This window comes from Notamacropus eugenii, chromosome 3 (assembly GCF_028372415.1).
Source record: "Notamacropus eugenii isolate mMacEug1 chromosome 3, mMacEug1.pri_v2, whole genome shotgun sequence".
NCBI classification, from domain to species: domain Eukaryota; kingdom Metazoa; phylum Chordata; class Mammalia; order Diprotodontia; family Macropodidae; genus Notamacropus; species Notamacropus eugenii.
The window spans coordinates 107,312,956-107,331,068 of NC_092874.1; the positions used below are offsets into that span (position 1 = coordinate 107,312,956).

The following is an 18,113-nucleotide window of genomic DNA, read 5'->3' on the forward strand; positions in this document are numbered from 1 at the left end:
CCTCCCGGTGGTATCGCAATCTAAACTGCTTGAGGGTGGGAACATTTTCATTTTTTGTCTCCGCAATTCTAAGGCCTGTGCCAGGGGTACAGGGGGCGTGCAAATTTCATGTTACACTAAAACGAAGGACCAGTGTGGGGGCGGGGGGCATTATTAAAAGTCACACCCCCATCCGGGACATCCACACCAGCAGACAAAGGAGGAGGCAGAGAAGCCAGGTCCCTCATTTCGGAGCCGGGCCCTTTCGTGCTCATCTAGCCCAACGCCCTCATGTACTGTACTACGACTACGGCGTCCAAGGCCCCAGATGCAAACCCGGGTTCCGCCACGTCCTCACATGGGCCCTTGGGCAAGTCACTTAAGCACGGTCGGCGGCCTAGGTGTCCTCAACGGCTTAACGGGGAAGGAGGCGAGCAGCGGCCTCCGAGCCCTCACGGACCTGAAGCTACAGAGGGAAGAAACAGCAGCGCCGGGATTCGAACGCACCCCAGACGCACTTCCGCCGCGTCACGTGGACGGAAGAGACGCTGCTTCCCCGCCCCCTCGAGCTGCCCTCACCCCTCATCACTTTCCCCGCACGCGGTGGGATGGGCAGTCACCGTACCACTCGCTCCCACTCCCGAGGCCACGCGCGAGCGCCTTGCCCACGAGCTGGGCCACTGAGGAGGGCGTCGGCGTGAAAAGCCGGCCCGGCTCACCCCGCCCCGCTCTCCGCCTCGTTCGCTTCCTCCTTCCCTCCCCGCCGTTACCTAACGCGGAGGCCCGCGAGCGGCGCCGAGCCCGGGAGATGGGGAACCCAGATAAAACGTGCCGGAAACGGAAGTGTCGCCGCCGCCGCTACCGCGGCCCTACAGAGGCGCCGGCGCCCCCCCGCGGTCGGGAGGGCCTGAGGCAGCGCTTTTGCGCAGGCCCGAGACCCTGGAAACGAGGCTCCGCGGCGCCCTCGCGCGCTCCTCTCCCTCTCGTCCTTCCTACGTCGTCTCAGTCCCTCCCGGTGCATCTAATATTTATTTACGGCTACTATAGGTTGGCCATTTCGCTTAAGCGCTGGGGATACAATGAAGAAAAACAGATCCCGCCCTCAGGGAGCTTACGTTCGAACGGGGGAAGCCGGAAGTAGGGGGAGGGGACGGGCCCCCAGGGTCTCTGCCCCGGTGCCTACCTGGCGCGGGGGCAGCGCTCGGTCTGTACGACTTCCTTCGTCCGTCAGTCCATCCTCCCGGGGATGTCTGACCGGGCTGGGCTCCAATACCCATCTTCCCTGGGGCCGCTCCACATTGGCCAGATTACCGTCTTGTATTTTTTTTTTCCTTCTTGGCCTTGAATTATAATGATTTTGGAGAGAGAGAGAAAAAATTAGAACAGCCTAAACTCCTAATGATGTCTCTCAAAAAATTAATAAAATAATAAGAATAAACCCTTTGCAAGACAATTGTATAAGGGATCAAGTTAAAGTCATTTCTGAGACAGTCCTAAATAAGCCAAAATAGTCACAACGTGCTTACTCTTTCCTCATCTCACCACCGCCTCCAAAGAGTCTTGTAAAGTCGTCTTCTGTAACAAGGGAGGAGAACCAGGTACAGATGAGCCATTGCCAGTCAGTGACCCGGAAAGGCCCGATCCTTGGAATCCTCGTCCAGCCGTGAGCGCAGGGGGGAGGCGGGAGGGGGAGGGGAAGGGGGGAGGGGGAGGGGAAGGGGGAGGGGGAGGGGAAGGGGGGAGTCTCTGTTCTCTGAAGTAAACTCAGAGAATACCTCTGCCTATGTCAACAAGGCCAGATGGGGCTGACTTAGCATTCTTTATGAGACTCTTAAACCTGAGAGACTATCTTGAATAATGGGAATTTTTCCATATTTTAATATTTGTGGACATGTACTGTACTATGGCATGTCAGTGTAAAGAAAACACAGATATCCTGGGTCATAATTTCAACTGACACTTTGTCAACTCTCTTATCTTATTGTATTTACAATCAATTCAATTAAGAAATCAAATCAATTAAGAAAATTCCTTTCTCATGGCATAGTTAAATACATAGAGACCATAAATCTGAGGGACACAGATATCCGTGGATTGTCCTAAAACAGATTTAAATCTGGTCATTCTTATGTCAAACAGTCAGAGGTTTCCTTCTGACTTCATGATCATGTAACTGCTAAACAATACACATTTAGCCTGTTTGCCTCTTTTAACCAAACTTTCAGGTTGACAGGAGATAATAAAGATTTGAGAAAAAGAGGAAGCTCTGTTCAATACTCTTCTGATTTAGTCTGACCAGGACAGAGTTTAGTAAAATCATTATTTCATTCACTCCAGTCACTATGCCTGAAGGGCCCTAGGTCTCCCAGTGCATCCTGGGTCATCTCCAGTCATCCTGAGGAATATCAGGTCACTGGATTCAGATGGCTCTGGAGGAGAAGTGAGGCTGGTGACCTGCACAGCCCTCCCTCACTCAAAACAAAGTCAAGTGCAAGTCATGTCATCATTTCTCTGATGGCATGGTCTTCTTCTGCAACGAAGGATGAACACAATGCCTCTTGTAACACAACCTAAGATTGCATTAACTTGTTTACCTACCAGCACACCGGTTGGTGTACACTGAGCTTATATTCCACTAAAACCCCACAAATCTTCTTCATACAAACTATCTAACCAAGTTTCACCTCCGTTCCCCATCCTGGACGTATGTATTTGATTTTTTGAACCCACATATCAGATTTTACATGTATCCACTATTAAATGTCATTGTATTTGGTCCATCATTCTAGTGACAAGATCTGTTGGGATCCTAACACTGCCTGCCATCCAACATGCTAGTCATCACTCTTACCTTTGTATAACCTCAAAATTTGATGCATATACCATTTATACTTCATCCAAGTCACTATAAATAATTTAAGGAATATAGCTTATAAATAAGTATGTCACAAGTAAAATACCAAGGCCTGAGCCTTGGAGCAGAGCCCTGGAGTTCACCCTCCAGATAAGACCCTGATCAATCAATGGCATTCAAACAGTTGTGAATTCACCTACTCATTCTATTTAATCCATATCTCCCCTCTGGCACTATTTAACATTTTCATCAATGAACAGAATCATAAAATTGTTTGAAATGACATCAAATTGGCCAGTATTTCTAGCAATTTGGAAGATGAGATTCATCTTCCCAAGATAGGACAAGGAGAAAGTAAATGTGAATAAGTTCAAAGTCCCTGGGTGCAGAAGGAACTCAACTCAGAATCATCAAGAAAATGCCACAAATGAACAGAGTTGTGGGAACAAAGACTTCATCTCAGTTTTCAAAAAGGAAAAATTATGAATCCTGGAAACATAGTACTAATTAGTGTGACCGCAATCCTTAAAAAAAAAATTCTAGAATATATTATTAAATAGATGCTTTGCACACATTTACAAAAGAATGCAGTGAGGCTCTTTTTCTAGAGTCTACTGTAAACCCTACTACTTTGTGGGTTTCTGCATGCTATTTCAATACTTCACCACAAGATGGCTCCCTTATTTGGAAGGTAAAACCTTAAAACTAAACCTCCAATTATATAGCTAATTCATTTTAGAAAAATATAATTCTTTACTAATAAAATTGAATTGTAGAATCATAGGATATTGAACATGGAAGGAACCATAGGGATAATCTAGTCCAACCTCCTTCATTAATCACTCCATTCACAAATATGCATTCATTCTGTCAGAAGCATTTATTGAGAGCTCAGTCACTAGAGGCAATATATCCTGCTAGGTGCCGTGAGAAAAAGAAAAAAGACAGAGTATTGGATCTCATGAAGTTTACAGTCTAGCAGGAGAGATAGAGGACAACTAGGTGGTACAGTAGACAGAGTGCTAGGCCTGAAGACAGAAAGACTCATCTTTCTGAGTTCAAATCTGACTTCAGAGACTGTGTGACCCCTAGCCAAGTCACTTAACCTTGTTTGCCTCAGTTTCTTTATCTGTTAAATGAGCTGGAGAAGAAAATGGCAAACCACTCCAGTATCTTTGCCAAGAAAACCCCAAATGAGACAAATGTAACTAAACAACAGAGGATGTTTCCCAAATAACCAAATTAAATATTAAATGTTTCTCAAATAACCATATTAAAAAGCTAAATGTGAACACATAATAAGACATATAGAGGAATTGTTGTATGGTTTATATATCAACTATGAGAAAAAATCCTAAGTGGAACAAAATATAAAAGAACATAAAAAAATTTTAAGAAGAACATAAAAACATACACACAATAAGGACCTGACTCCCTTTGTAATGTCTCACACATAGCCTTGTAGAAATGGGGCAGAAACTCAGACTGATATCTTTTGCAGAATAAACTAGATTATATATGCATTAATGTGTCACAGATTCACTCTTCGAGTAAATAGACACCCACCCACGCCCACACGCAAGGTAGAGCAAGGCATGGTCACAGTAGACAAGAGATAGTATAAGAAACACCACAATTATATGTCCCCCTATTTCCATCCCTGACTGCCATCCTAGTGGATCATTGAATGAAATAAACATACAGAAGGACCTATTTAAGTAAAGGCATCCCTGGATACTCTCCCTAATCATCTACACTCCTTCCTCACCCTAAAAATTTACTTGAGTCAGTTGCCTCCCCACTGATAAACCAGTTCCAAGTGGAACACATCCTCAAGAGATAAGAGTCCATACCAGTAGAGGCAAACCAAGAAGTGAAAATGCAGCACCAAACCACAAATGCCCTCTCTTCCTGACTTCTAAGTGGTTACTTAGTGGTATTCTCCTAGATATTAGATATCTTCCTAAATAGACTTTTAGGTTCTTGTTTAAGTTCATTCGATATTTCTATCAATATAGCCTCCTCCCAAACCAAGATGTCTCTGTAAACTTGCTTTTAGAGGCTATCAATAAGTATCCTTTAGTTATTTCCCTACAGGCTTCAAATTGGGCTAGGAGCTGGAACTGAGCCCCTGCAGTACTCCTGGGGTCAAAGTCACACAGCTGCTGCTTCCTTCTGAACCTGTCCCTTCCTTTGTACACAGCCTAGGGTACATGAGCACTCCTGGCCCTGACACACTACCTTTAGGATCATGTCCCCTCCTCAGGCTGCCAAGATCTCTGACAAAGCTGCTAATTGATACCTATCCCTAAATCTTGAACAAGGAAGGGACCTTGCTTCATGAGGATGTTTGCAAATCCACTCTGTCCCCAGAGTCCAAAGACCTGTCTCCCTATACCAAGTAGGCTGGAAAAATGACCCACTGTGACTTTTCTCTTGTATTAGTCAATCAGGATTCAGTCTGGTGAGTTTTCTACTAGATCTCTTTGGAAGAGTTTTGGGGAGGACCTCAGATATACTTCTTCCTGCTACTCTACCATCTTGCCTCTACCTACCATTCTGGGCTCTAGCACTGAAATCACCACTTGTGTAGCCTGGTGGCACATATTTATTAAAGGATATTCTTTACAACCAGAGATAGAAACCGAATTCTTCAGGCCTCTAAACCAATATCCAGGTTGGGGAAATGGTGTGAGTATTCCCCAGTTTGGGGCAGTAGTTCCTTTTTGTATAGGAAAAGTCCCATCTCTGACAAGTGAGAGAAATGATTCTTCATGTTCAGTGACTTCAGGATGTTCCTTGGTGGGGTGCAAGAGATTATCTATAATACCTTAATTTCCAGACCTACTTTTGGGGATCTTTTATTATAATAAATGATTCAGAGGAGCAAGAGTAAAAGATGAGAATATTTTCCAATTTATTCAAGGTTAGCTAACAGGAGGCATGTGGAAGGTCTTATCTATGAAAACCATTTTGACCTATGTGGACACTCATCTAGGACGTTATTATTGGGAAAATCAGGTTTAGGAGTAAAAGCAAAAGAAAGTAAGAAATAATGAATACTTTTAGGGCACTAGTTAAATGATATGGGCACGATTCCTCCCAGGAAGGTCTGGCTCTTAAATTGCCTGACCTGTGCCAGTTATTTCAAGAAGGAAACCAAAGATCTTGTGGAAGTGCTCACAATATTTTTCCCTTGTGGTACAATTTTCTCAAGGATTTTAATTCTTGTCAAGGAAAAAAAATCTTCAACTCGCCAGTTTAGCTATCTATGTATGCATATGTTCATTTATCAAGCATTATTGATTCACCAATACTCCTCAGATTAAGAAAGGATACTACTTGCAGTTACAAAGTCTTAAGAAGTAAACATGTCCTTTTACACCTAGTAATAAAGGGTCATAGGAATGAGAAGCCAGACACTATGAAATGAATCACAGCAGTGCTTACTTATGACAGTTCTGTCTTCAGAGATAAGGAATCCTACCAAAAGTCAATATAATTACAACCTGTACTTCATCCACTCCACAAAGCCATCATGCTAGTGATAATTATTTAATGTCATTTTTGGACCTTAATAAGGGCCAGAGCCTGAATTAATCAACCAGAAAAAGAGCCTGAACCTAACAGCCTCTATGTTCTCTGAGTAAACTCAAAGAATATCTCTTCCAAATGTCAATAAAGCCAGATCCAGCTGACTTAAGTACATTTTTCCTCTGTTTAAGGATGTGATCCTTAACTGGATACACTATCTGGAATAATGGGACTTTTCTGTATCTTAATATTTTATAGATATATACTATGTTATAGCATGTGAATGATAAAGAAAACATATCCTGGGTTGTAATTTCAACTGATACTTTGTCAACTCTCATAATGTATTTGCAACTTATTCAACTAAGAAAATTCCTTCTTCATGATATAGTTAAAGACATATGGGGACCATAAATCTGAGGGACACAGACATCCTGGGATTGTCCTAAACAGATTTAAACCTGGTCATTCTTTTATCAGATAGTCAGAACTTACATTTTGGATCCTTGCACATACAGATTAAGCTAGCTTCAGTTAGCTTTAAGGGAATAAATATGAATTTACATATCACTTAGCCTGCTTACCTCTTTGACCAAACTTTCAGGTGGACACCTGATTTTTCTTAAATACAGCTAACTAAATGTCACTTTTGCATGCCAGAAAGGTGGTGCAATTACTTGGGACACACTTATCCTTCCAATAGCTCCAGTGGGTTTCCCTAATTACTATGCTAATATAGTTTATATTTCATTTCCTTCTCTTCAATTACTACTATTCTCCAATCAATTTCTGATGCATCCCAGAAATATCATTGAAGCTTGTAGCCTTTGTATTTACCAGGTGCTATTTTAGCCTTTTGTCTACCTAGGACAGGAGAGGCTGCACTGATACTAATCACAAATTAATTTGTTTTATACCTATTTGCATTTCTTGGCATCTACTCTACTATAGAGTATATGAAACTTGATGGCAAGTAGTATTCCTAATTCAGTTCTTGCCCTAAACTAACAGCATACACTGTGCATAAGAGCTTTTAATTTGTATAATGATAGTATTTAACCATCTAAGCTTGACTTCATATCAAAACAGCAGGAGTCAAACTTCCTTTGCTTATTCCTTCTTGGCCTTTCTAAGTGAAATTCAAAGGGGAAAATGTAAAAACTTTTCAGCCATCATTGCCACACTTCTGTCTTACTTACTTTTACAAATAGCAGTGCTTTCTTGACACTTCTACTTCTCCATCCACTTGAGCCCTTGCAATCTGACTTCAATCCCCTCCCTCAAATTTAATTAAAATGATCTTTCCCAAAGGACCAATGATCCTCTTACTGCCGTAGCCAATGACATCTTTTTAAGTCCTCAACCTTGACAGAGAATGTTGAACTTGGGAGTCTAGAAGACCTGAATTTGAATCCCATTTTAGATACTTAGCTGTATGTCCCTACACAAAGCATTTAACCTCTCTTAGCCTCATTTTACCCTTTTGTGAAATGGGGATAATAGCACCAACCTCCCAGGATTTTTGTGAGTCTCAACTGTGAAGTTTATTATTTTTTTTTCTTCCTTTTTCTTTCTTTATCAGCAGCATCCATATTTTTAGGATCTCCAAAGCTCTTTTGATGACCCCCTATTATTTGGATTCTCATGACTCAGAGTAAGTGTAAAAAGCAATTGTTTCTGTTTTGGTTAGAAATCCTGAGGGCCATCTCCTCCTAGACTGATTTTACTTTTTTTGACTAGGTAAAAGAGGCTATTCTTTGCCTCATTTTCACTTAGCCTTAATCACTGTGTTGCCTCAGATAACTTACATCCAATTCACTTGCATATCATGACATCTCCTTCTTGAAGTCATGGTCCTCTTTGAGAGTAAAGGACAAGCAACAACAGCCCTTTGGGGGGAAGGGGAGGGTACTCCTCCCTTTATGATCTTCTATAGCACTGCAACTCTAATCATTTTCCCTGTTTCTTTCTGAAGGATCATTCTCTTACTGCTCCTTCGACATGGAGAACTCAACAACTCTCTTCTTGACCAGTTTTTCTTCTATGTGCACACTCTCTTCCTTTCACGATCTCCTCTGGAAGCCATGAGTGGCTTCCATTACCATATCACCACAAATGACTTCTTAAAAGAGAGGGGGAGGGGGGAGGGAGGGATTAGGCTTATTCTGTTTGACCCTACAGGATTGAATTAGGACCAATCAATAGAAATTACAAAGATTTAGCTTCCAATTTAATATGAAAGGGAAGACATCCTAAAAACTAGAGCTGTCCAAAAAATGTAGGCTACCTCAGGTACTCCCCCTTCCCCACCCCCCTACTAGATCTGGAAGGCCATCTCAAGATCTACTTGTGAATTTCAACATATTTTTAAATATTCATTGTTTTTAAATTACCAAGTTAATATTCTCTTCCTCCTCCTCTCTGCCCATTATATATATACAATGAGAATGAAAAAAAGTAAAACTCACCCTTACAAAGTCTGTACACCAAAGAGATCAAAGAAAGAGGAAAGAGACCCATATGTACAAAAACACTAATAGCAGCTCTTTTTTAACATTAATTTATTTTTGGTTTTCAGCATTCACTTCCATACGATTTTGAGTTCTAAATTTTCTCTCCCTCCTTCCCCTTTCCCTACCCCAAAATGGCATGCAATCTGATATAGGTTCTACAATATATTCATATTAAACATATTTTCACATTAGTCATATTATAGCAGCTCTTTTTGTGGTAGCAAAGAATTGAAAACTGAAGGGGTGCCTATCAATTGGGGAATAAATAGCTAAACAAGCATATAAATGTACTCTTGAGGCACAATAGCTAAAGAAATTATGAAGGGGACAGTTTCAGAGAAAGCTGGGAAGATCTGCGTGATCTGATACAGTGAATTAATCAGAACCAAAAAATTTTATATGATATCAATAACATTGAAAAGACAACTTTGAAAGACTTGGAAACTGATCAACACAAATGATCAGCTATAATTTTAATGAATTTATGAAACATGCTAGCCACCTCCTGATAGGGAAGTGATGAATTCAGAGTGCAGATTGAGACATATCTTTTCGGACATGGCTAATGAAGGAATGTTTTGCTTGACTAGACATGTTTTTAAAGAGGTTTGGTAGGGGTCTCTCTGATTCAAAAGTTAAATAGCTTTTTGGACATAGATATAAATTGCTTTCCAGAATGGCTGGACCCAATTGTGCATTAATGTGCCTTTTTCTGCACTGTGCCTCTTTTGCCAATCTGATGGGTGTGAAGTGGAACCTCAGAGTTGTTTTAATTTATATTTCTATAACTACTGACAATGCATTTTTATATGGCTATTGATAGCTTGGATTTCTTCCTCTGAAAACTACCTTTTCCTATCCTTTGACCATTTATCAATTGAGGAAATTTCTTATTGTTACATACATTTGAGTCGGTTCCCTATATATCTTGAAAATGAAACATTAGTTTTTCTTCAGAGAATTTTTCCCACCTATCTGCTTCTGTTCTTTCTAGTTAAATGGCTTTTGTTTGTGCAGAAACAGTTTAGTTTTATGTAATCAAAACTATTCATTTTACCTCCTGCGATCTTTTCTATGTCATTTGGTCATGAATTCATCTCCAACCCATAGACCTGACAGGTACAGCCTCGCTTCTCTAATTTATTTATGATTCATTTGGAGCTCATCTTGATTAATGGTATGAGAGAGTAATCTATACCTAGTTTCTGCCAGACTGTTTTCTAGTTGTCCCAACAGTTTTTGTTGAAGAATGGGTTCTTGTCCCCACCTCTTATCAGCATAATTTAGACCATCTTAAGTATTTTTTGTTAAACACAATGAAATTGTGTTTTACACTGTTAGCTTTGATCAATTTTAAGTCTCAGTCAACTGACTTTGCTGATAGAAACCATTTTAAATATCTTCTTTTTAAACACAACCTGTTCTAAAATATACAGACCCATGTGGATCTTTTTGAATTATTAGTACATTAATTTCTTCCACTGTAAAATCAATGAACATCAAATAAGAAATGGGAGCATTTGGTGATGAAAATATATAAGATGAATTGAATCCTAACCCTCCCTTACTTCCTGAGACTAATTACTGGGAAGCAATGTTTTTTCCCCTAATTTAACCTTTTGCCTTTTTCATCAAAGGTAACATATTTACTTGTATGCTAACTTTATTTCTTAATGGAAGAATTAAGTTGCAATATGTTTTATTAATTGAGGCATCTCTGCACTCTGTACTGAAACTGACTCATAGATTCCTCCATCTGAGAGAAATAGAATGGACAATTTATTTTAGAAAAGTACTACTAAAATGTTGAAAATCACTGACTTCCTAAAAACTGATAGTGAATTTAGGTAGTGAACAGAATAGTTAAATCGATGTATCTTTGAAAAGATATTTTTAGTAATAATGATAAATATTATAGCAGAAGTTGGAATGTTAGAGAAAGGACACTGGATTTAGGGTCAGAAAACTGGGTTTCAAATGAAATGTGAGATCTGAGACACATCACATTTCTCTGATTAATGTCTTTCATCTGTATAACAAGGGGGTGAACTAGATAATTTCCAAGTTTCCTTCCAATTCAAAAAACCTATGGTTTTCCCTAAGATAAGGGAAATTGCCTTTCAAATGTGAGTATTGTGAAAGCAAGAATGATCTGGAGAAAAGAAAGTCTTTTTTTTGTACTCTGATAATAGTGGTATATTCAGAAACCAGCAAAATGATGGGTTCTGAATCTGCATTTCCCTTTCTTTTCCTTAAGGGGAGTAGAAATTTAAATTGGAATATAGATGAAACACTTCCAAATCCTCCAGGTAATTAAGAGATTTTTTAATTGGTTCTTTCTATAATGAACTCAACTGAGTATACCCAGATGTGTTCAGCTTATATTAGCATGGCAAGTTAAAAAATCTTTTCTATGACGTTTACTAGTTATGTGACTTTGGGCAAGTCACTTAATCATTAGATAGTGTTTTTCAGTTGTTTTTCAATTTTGAGACACACATAACAACCAATAAGTGTTTATCAGTTTGGGGGATCACATGCTACTAGCAGTTTATCAAATCTGAGAAACATGCATCATTGCATGTTCTTATTAAAGTTCTTATCTTATTACAGAACGACTAAATTATTTAGTCACAAAATGAAGCCTGAAAACAATGGAGTTGCTTATCCTACATTAACGTTATTCCCACAACATATACCCAGGAATTCATCCAAGTAAGAATTAAAAAACAACCCTCACCAATACATCAACTGGCTATTACAAATAATGTTCCACAGATGTAGTTTCCCATCTCTTTGGGAAAAAAAGGAACAATCTTGGGGTCCTCTCTAATTCAAAGATTTTTCCAAGGTAGCCTCTAGACTTCAGTGAAGAGTGAAAATAGGAACAAACATAACAACGTCTTGCACAGAGCATGAACTAAATATTTGTTGGACTCCTTCAGAGTCCAGGAAGGGATTAAAGATGGTAGTGTAAAGATACTAGCAAAACTTCAACCATAAAGATACGGAGGGCCTTGAGGAATAGCACATAATCCCTGCAAAGAATTATTTGTGACTTTCTTTATACATGTGCCCCATGGTAGAGTCGGCATTATGATTCAATCTTCTGCAAAGCTAACTAAACTGCTCAGGTTAAATATTTCAAGGACATGAAGTATTACACTGGCTATGGACATATATAACCACAGCCATTAAGTAACTAAGCACTGGGGGCAAGTAGCCTTTTTATTCTCTGTAAGTTTCTTGATTTTAAAATCATCACATGCTTCTAAAGGCTGTTTGTTTTGTTTTCTTCATGAAGTCCACTATCATTGGGAAATTATGAACTTTTGTGGTATAAACTCTTGCTAGTCAAATTTGTGTTTAACACCACCTTTGTACTGGATAATCCACCTGCCTGAAATGCTCTGTCCTCATCTCTGCCTCTTACCATCCCTGGCTTCCTTTAAGAATAAGCTCAAATCACATCTTTGGAGAAAACCTTCCCCAGGCCCATCAGCTACTAGTGCCTTTCCCTCTAAGATTACATTTTATCCACTTCTATATCCCTTGTCTGCACCTAGCTATTTGCATATCTCCCCTAAAAGAACGTGAGCAACTTGGGAGTAGTAGCTATTTCTGCCTTTTTACGTAACTCCAGTGCTTAGAACAGGGCCTGGCTTAACAAATGGTTGCTGATTGACTGACTTTAAATCCACTCTTTCAAAGTCCAATGCTTAGCGAACAGAACATCTTTCCCTTTCTTTTGACTCAAGTCCTCAAGTTGTGCTCCTTTAGGTATGTTGTAGCTTTTCTGGGGGGGATATTTTGTAGAGCCTTGAATCTTCTTTTCATCTCACCCAGTCTGTCCTTGGCACTTGATGAAGATACTGTCACCAGCCAATTCAGGAATATTCCTAGGATGCCAGTGGGAAAATGGAAAGTCTAGTCACTTCTGGCTCTCGACTTCACAAGTTCTCCCTTCAAAACAAGTCCTCAGGAATAGCTCTCTCTCTTCTCTGAGACCAGATGTTCGAGTCTCTCTGGCCCAATACATAATGTTCAGTATTTTATAGGTGACCCACAAGGTGTGACCAAATTTCCTCCAATTTCCTGTTTAACATAATTCCAGTTGATCAAGGAGTTTTTCCACACAATCTAAAGCCTACGATTGATTGACTCAGTAGAAGCATTTTCACCTGGTAAAGGTAACAGGGCTCAAGCATCTTAATATTTTAAATATTTACTTAATCAGCACCTTCAGACAGCAATTTGAGGGTCTGGTTCCAAGTTAAATTAATTTTAATACCTAGTTTGAATGGCTCTCAGAACTCAGAGATCCCACAAAGCTACAAAGATCCAAATGTAAATGTATAATTTGTTATACTTCCTTAAGCACAATACTCCCTTTTTGGTCTCATCCCTCAGTTACAAAGTTTTGTTGAAATTTAATTAAAAACATTTCCATCTTCACTAATGTCAATCAATTGTTCTTGCAAAAAAAATTTGGGAGGGATTGCATTTTCAAAATTTTAACAAGTGGGCTCAAAACACATTAGCTCTTCATTTGCAAAAAACTTTCTAAAAGTGTTTAGAAAATTGTTTCCAAGTTCATCTGTACAGATGTGTAATTCTTTAAATAACACATTTACATAATTTTTGGCAATATAAGCAGGTTTTAAAATATCTAATTATGATGGCTTCATGCTATCAACTGATCTCAAAAGAATAGCATATTTGCAGAAAGGTTCATCATTGATAGTGAATATAATCCACCTATGATAATTAAGATTCTTGGCCAATGTCTGTCAAGTTTGAATAGTCATCGTTTTTAAACCTCGTGATGTGTGTAATGAAGAACTCATATTATGAAAATAAAAGGTGTCACCTCTGCCACTTTATTGCTCACTTGTACTTAGTTTAGTAGTATCGTCAAACTGTAGTTTCTTTGTAGGAATCTTTTTAAGTTATTTATGCATTGTCAGGTTTAGTTTAAACTAGATAATGTGATCTATCAATGCACTTAACTGGATACATCTATCATAATAAGTCACAATGTACCATAAGCAAATAAGTAAGGGTGTCATTATCAATCCTCCCAGACTATGCACCTCCCACTCTTCCCTCAGGATACTCTGTATATCTTGTATAGGAGACAGTGTGACCATCTAAAATACATACCAAAAGGGGGAGGGCACTAGTATCAGCCTGCATATTTAATATTTGTAAAGTTGATTTCTCATTCAAGATGAGAATAGAATATTTTCTTCCTGCCAATGGATTTTGCATACTTGCCATACCGATAGAAAAGGTGTAGGAATTTGTGAAGGTACCAATCAGCATTAGCACTGAGCCCCCAATCCCACCACCCACTACATTTTTTTGTTCTATATTTCATTGGGGTGCTTTAGTCATTTAGTCTGATGGAGTTGGCTCCCTAGGGAAGTGGTTATGCTCTATATAGTATTTTTACTCTTAACATAGAATCAGTAAGTATCATAGTACTTAATAACCTGAGGCACAGTGTATAAGACAAATTACCTACCAAGCACCTGTGAATTCACTGCTCTTCTAACCCCACAAATTCCCTCACCATTCTTCAATGTAAGATGGCACTCTTCAGGTGTCATTGGTCCTCTTCAAGAAAAAAGAGCCAATAACAACTTTGAAACCAGGAGTTGCAGACAATGTACAATTGGAATTCCCCCTTGCACAGGAAGGCAGGGCATAACAGGTAGTGTAGTAGAGTCCTGGGCCTGGAGTCAGAAAGATTCATCTTCCGGAGTTCAAATCTTGCCTCAGTCACTTACTAGCTATGTGACCCTGAACAAATCATTTAACCCTGTTTGCCTCCGTTTCTTCATCTGGAAAATGAACTGGAGAAGGAAAAGGCAAACCACTCCAGTATCTTTGCCAAGAGAACCCTGAATGGGGTGATGAAGAATCAGACACAACTGAAATGGCTGAACAACAATGACTACAGAAGATGTTTGACTCACATTTCCCATAAGACTGATCATTAGGAGCTCTGGAATTCTCTGCTCAGTGAAGCCAGGTAAACTAGCATTTGAGATCCAGTGCATCCCAAGAAAGTTGGTAATCTAAGGTGCACTGGTTTTTTTACCTCATCTGGTCACAGGTCACCCATAGTAGAAAAGGGAGAGTAGAACCAACCAAGTCTAGCAAGGAGCTTCAACCCAACCTGTCCTTGCTTTTCTTTCTTTTTGAACTCATCATTCCCTAAAGCTGCTGGACAGCATCATTTCCTCTTAGTCTTCTAGTCACAAAATTCCTGCTGTCGTTCCCTCATAGTGCAGGGAAAAGGAGAAATGGTAACAGCTGGAGAACTGGGAACATTGCAGCAAATTACTATGCATATATTTAGCATTTACTTATTTGTGCACCACTAATTTGTGTACCCACTAATGCAGCATAAAACTTTAAGGGTAAGGATTGCTTCATTGTCTTCCTATCACAGAATTGGAGCTTTGGAAAGGACTTTAGCAGTCCATCTCATAAGTGAAAGAAATCCCCACTATGACATACTCAACCAGTCATCATTCAGCCTCTGCTTGAAGACTTCCAAGAAGAGAGAAGATACCATACTTCTCTTAGCAGATCATTTATCTTTGGGACAGCTCAAATTGTTAAAGAAGTTTTTTCTTGACATCAAGCCAAAATTCACCTCCTTGCAAACTACTACTGTTTGTCTCTGGGGCAAAAGAAAGCAAATCTAATGCCTTCATATAAGTGAAGATAGCTATCACATCCCTCCTGATTTTCTTTTCTCCAGTTAAACATCACCAGTTCCTGATATCCCCAGCAAGCATATAGCTGGGGCCCCATAAAGTTTGTTGAATAGGTGAAGCCTGTTATCACAGGGCATGATGACTGAGTTCTTCATGTTCTTAGCTTATAATGGAAACACAAGTACTCATATACTAATATTATTAAAAAAGAGTGTGATATAATGGTGTCCCAGGCTTAGTTTAAGGAAGACCTGGTTTCAAATTGTGTCTCTAGCACTTAGTAGCTACTGATCTTTGGGCAAATTGCTTAAGTCTATGCAATTTAGACAATTTCCAAGGACTTATCTACCAAGTCACATATAGTTGAGATGACAATTCCCCTATTCCAAGGGGATTAAAGATTCTTTGTTTATTTCCATACTTATGACTAAGAGCAATAAGACAAAAATATAACCAAGGCCTCCTATGCACAGAATATGGCATTATCCCTACTTCTATCCTTAATTCTTACACAGCAAGGATAATACTTAAATTATTTGGGTGTGAATAAAAGGAAAATGCTTGAGGTGGTTGAGGGAAAGCAGGAAATATCAAAGAATGATGGGAAGAGAGTGAACACCAAAAAAATATCCAGAAAGTACCTTTTTTACTTTTAGATGACAGTTAATTAAAAAAAGATCCCAGTTCTTCTGAAACTTTGGAAGGAGGCACCATGCCTCATTTCTTCATCTAGTTATTTTATAGCAGGGGGGGAAACTACTTCAGGACTTCTTCAATTTGCTTCTGAAAATGGGAATGGGATTAAGAAAAAGGAGGGACAGTGAGGTGATTCAATGGATAGAGTATCAGGCCTGGAGTCAGGAAGATCTGAGTTCAAATCCAACCTCGGAATACTTACTAGCTACGTAGCCCTGGGCAAATCAATGCCTATTCCCCTCAGTTCCTCATCTGTAAAATGATGACACTTTGGAGAAGGAAATGGCAAACAGTATCTTTGCCAAGAAAACCCAGAGACAACATCTATGGGGTCACATAGAGTCAGACACAACTGAATGACTAAACAACAAAAATAAGAAAAAGGACATATATATTCAAATAGAGTATAACATTTAGACAATTAACAACTATCTTCATTAGACCTGGAGATATTTTCAAATAGATTTTTCAAATGTTCATGTAGACAATAGTACAGAGTAGGCCTATGTTTGCTTGTTAGAATGTAAAAATGTTCCAAAGACTTTTCAATATCAGCTTCTTGAACTCTTATCCAAAAAGTGCTTTTGTCAATGATTTTTCAAGTTACTGACTGTCCTGTCCAAAAGAAAAGAATTTTCCCATGTTTGGCTTTGGAAAAATAAAATCTTTATTTACTTATATGTTCTGTTCATTTTAAAAAGATGGAAAGGGGAAATGACTAAAATTAACCTCTTTAAAAATCACTAGAAACAAAGCCAAATTCTAGTTTTAAAATCAAAAGAAACTAGTGATTCCTAGGGGGGAAAATTAAAGCCAAACAGCCACCAGAAGGAAAAGAGCAAGATTGTGAGAAGACAACAAAATCAGATTCCTCTTCCAAAGTTTTGTCACAGCTTGTTGGCAAGTGTTCCTATTTGCAATTATAACTTCCTATTTCAAATAATGGCTAGACTATTCATGTAACTATAGGAAGAACAGAGAATGTTCTCTCCCTCCAGAAAATATATTAGAAGAATCACTAGTTCCAAACCCATTAGGAATTCTCTGTTGGGAGCAGGCATGACTCAAGTCTATTAGCCTTATTTTCAAAGTTGAGGCAAAGATCCCATCTCTCTCTAGGTAAAATGATATCTTCTGAGGATTCCTTTTGGAAGTGCTACAACAATCACCTCATACTTGAATATCTTACCATTTCATCAATTTCTTAGAGTCCAAAAATTCTTTTGTATCTGTGCTCAAATGCACTAAATGGTGGCATCTAGGGGTGTGAGGGTAGGCAGAGAGAAATGCCTACCAATTACTATTATTTTTTCAAGTCTGTATCCAATTGAAAAGCCAATATACCTTTAGGGGAGAGCTAGACCTAGGATACAAAGTCCAGAAAGAACTTGCAGCAGGAAGTTGCAGTCATTCCTATTTTCCACTTTCCCATTTCATAGCAGCAGTAACTAGTGTCAACTCACGGAATGCTTCTAGAGCCATACCTTCAAAGTGGGGCTGGTTACCATGAGGTTGTATGGAAGGGGAACAGGACTATGCTTACACAGATTTCCCAAAGGTGAAACTGTGTGACCTTTTGGTTTTCCCTCCCACCAATCTACTGAAGCTACTTGATCCAGTTTCAGCAATGAACCCAAGGGATCCAGGAGAGCATTGACTGGTATCTTCTTGGTGACTCTGGGCAAGATGAACTTCTTTTAGTTCCCTAAGATAAAAAAAATTGTTTCATTTCATCCAGCCAATTATCAGTTGTGGCAGGGACATTTTTACCAGTCAAAAACTGTCATCAAAATAACAAGAGAAGAA

At 39.2% G+C, this 18,113-nt stretch overlaps 2 protein-coding genes and 1 long non-coding RNA gene across 18 annotated transcripts in view; 1 reads left to right on the plus strand and 2 right to left on the minus strand.

Annotated features, from left to right (window-relative positions):
* The window catches only part of SSBP1 (single stranded DNA binding protein 1), a 22,151-nt gene extending 20,519 nt beyond the window's left edge, over positions 1–1,632 (minus strand). For 2 of the 15 annotated variants that reach the window (XM_072652547.1, XM_072652545.1), the window contains exon 1: positions 338–449. Coding sequence is in view for 3 of the 15 variants with exons in the window: in XM_072652531.1 (XP_072508632.1) it covers positions 1,163–1,256 (94 nt within the window). In the remaining 12 variants the exon portion in view is untranslated. Of the gene's footprint in view, positions 1–166; positions 1,080–1,162; positions 1,320–1,505 lie in introns of those variants that run through there. The other 13 variants (XM_072652531.1, XM_072652534.1, XM_072652543.1 and 10 more) reach the window with 13 other exon arrangements.
* Positions 1,555–18,113, plus strand: part of LOC140533158 (uncharacterized) — a 22,496-nt gene continuing 5,937 nt past the window's right edge. Inside the window, exon 1 of the long non-coding RNA XR_011976813.1 lies at positions 1,555–1,642. This is a non-coding gene — a long non-coding RNA (uncharacterized lncRNA). The remainder of the gene's footprint in view (positions 1,643–18,113) is intronic.
* The window catches only part of WEE2 (WEE2 oocyte meiosis inhibiting kinase), a 23,588-nt gene continuing 22,425 nt past the window's right edge, over positions 16,951–18,113 (minus strand). For both annotated transcript variants that reach the window (XM_072652530.1, XM_072652529.1), the window contains exon 12: positions 16,951–18,012. In XM_072652530.1, the coding sequence (XP_072508631.1) occupies positions 17,847–18,012 (166 nt within the window). In that variant the 3' untranslated portion in view covers positions 16,951–17,846. The remainder of the gene's footprint in view (positions 18,013–18,113) is intronic.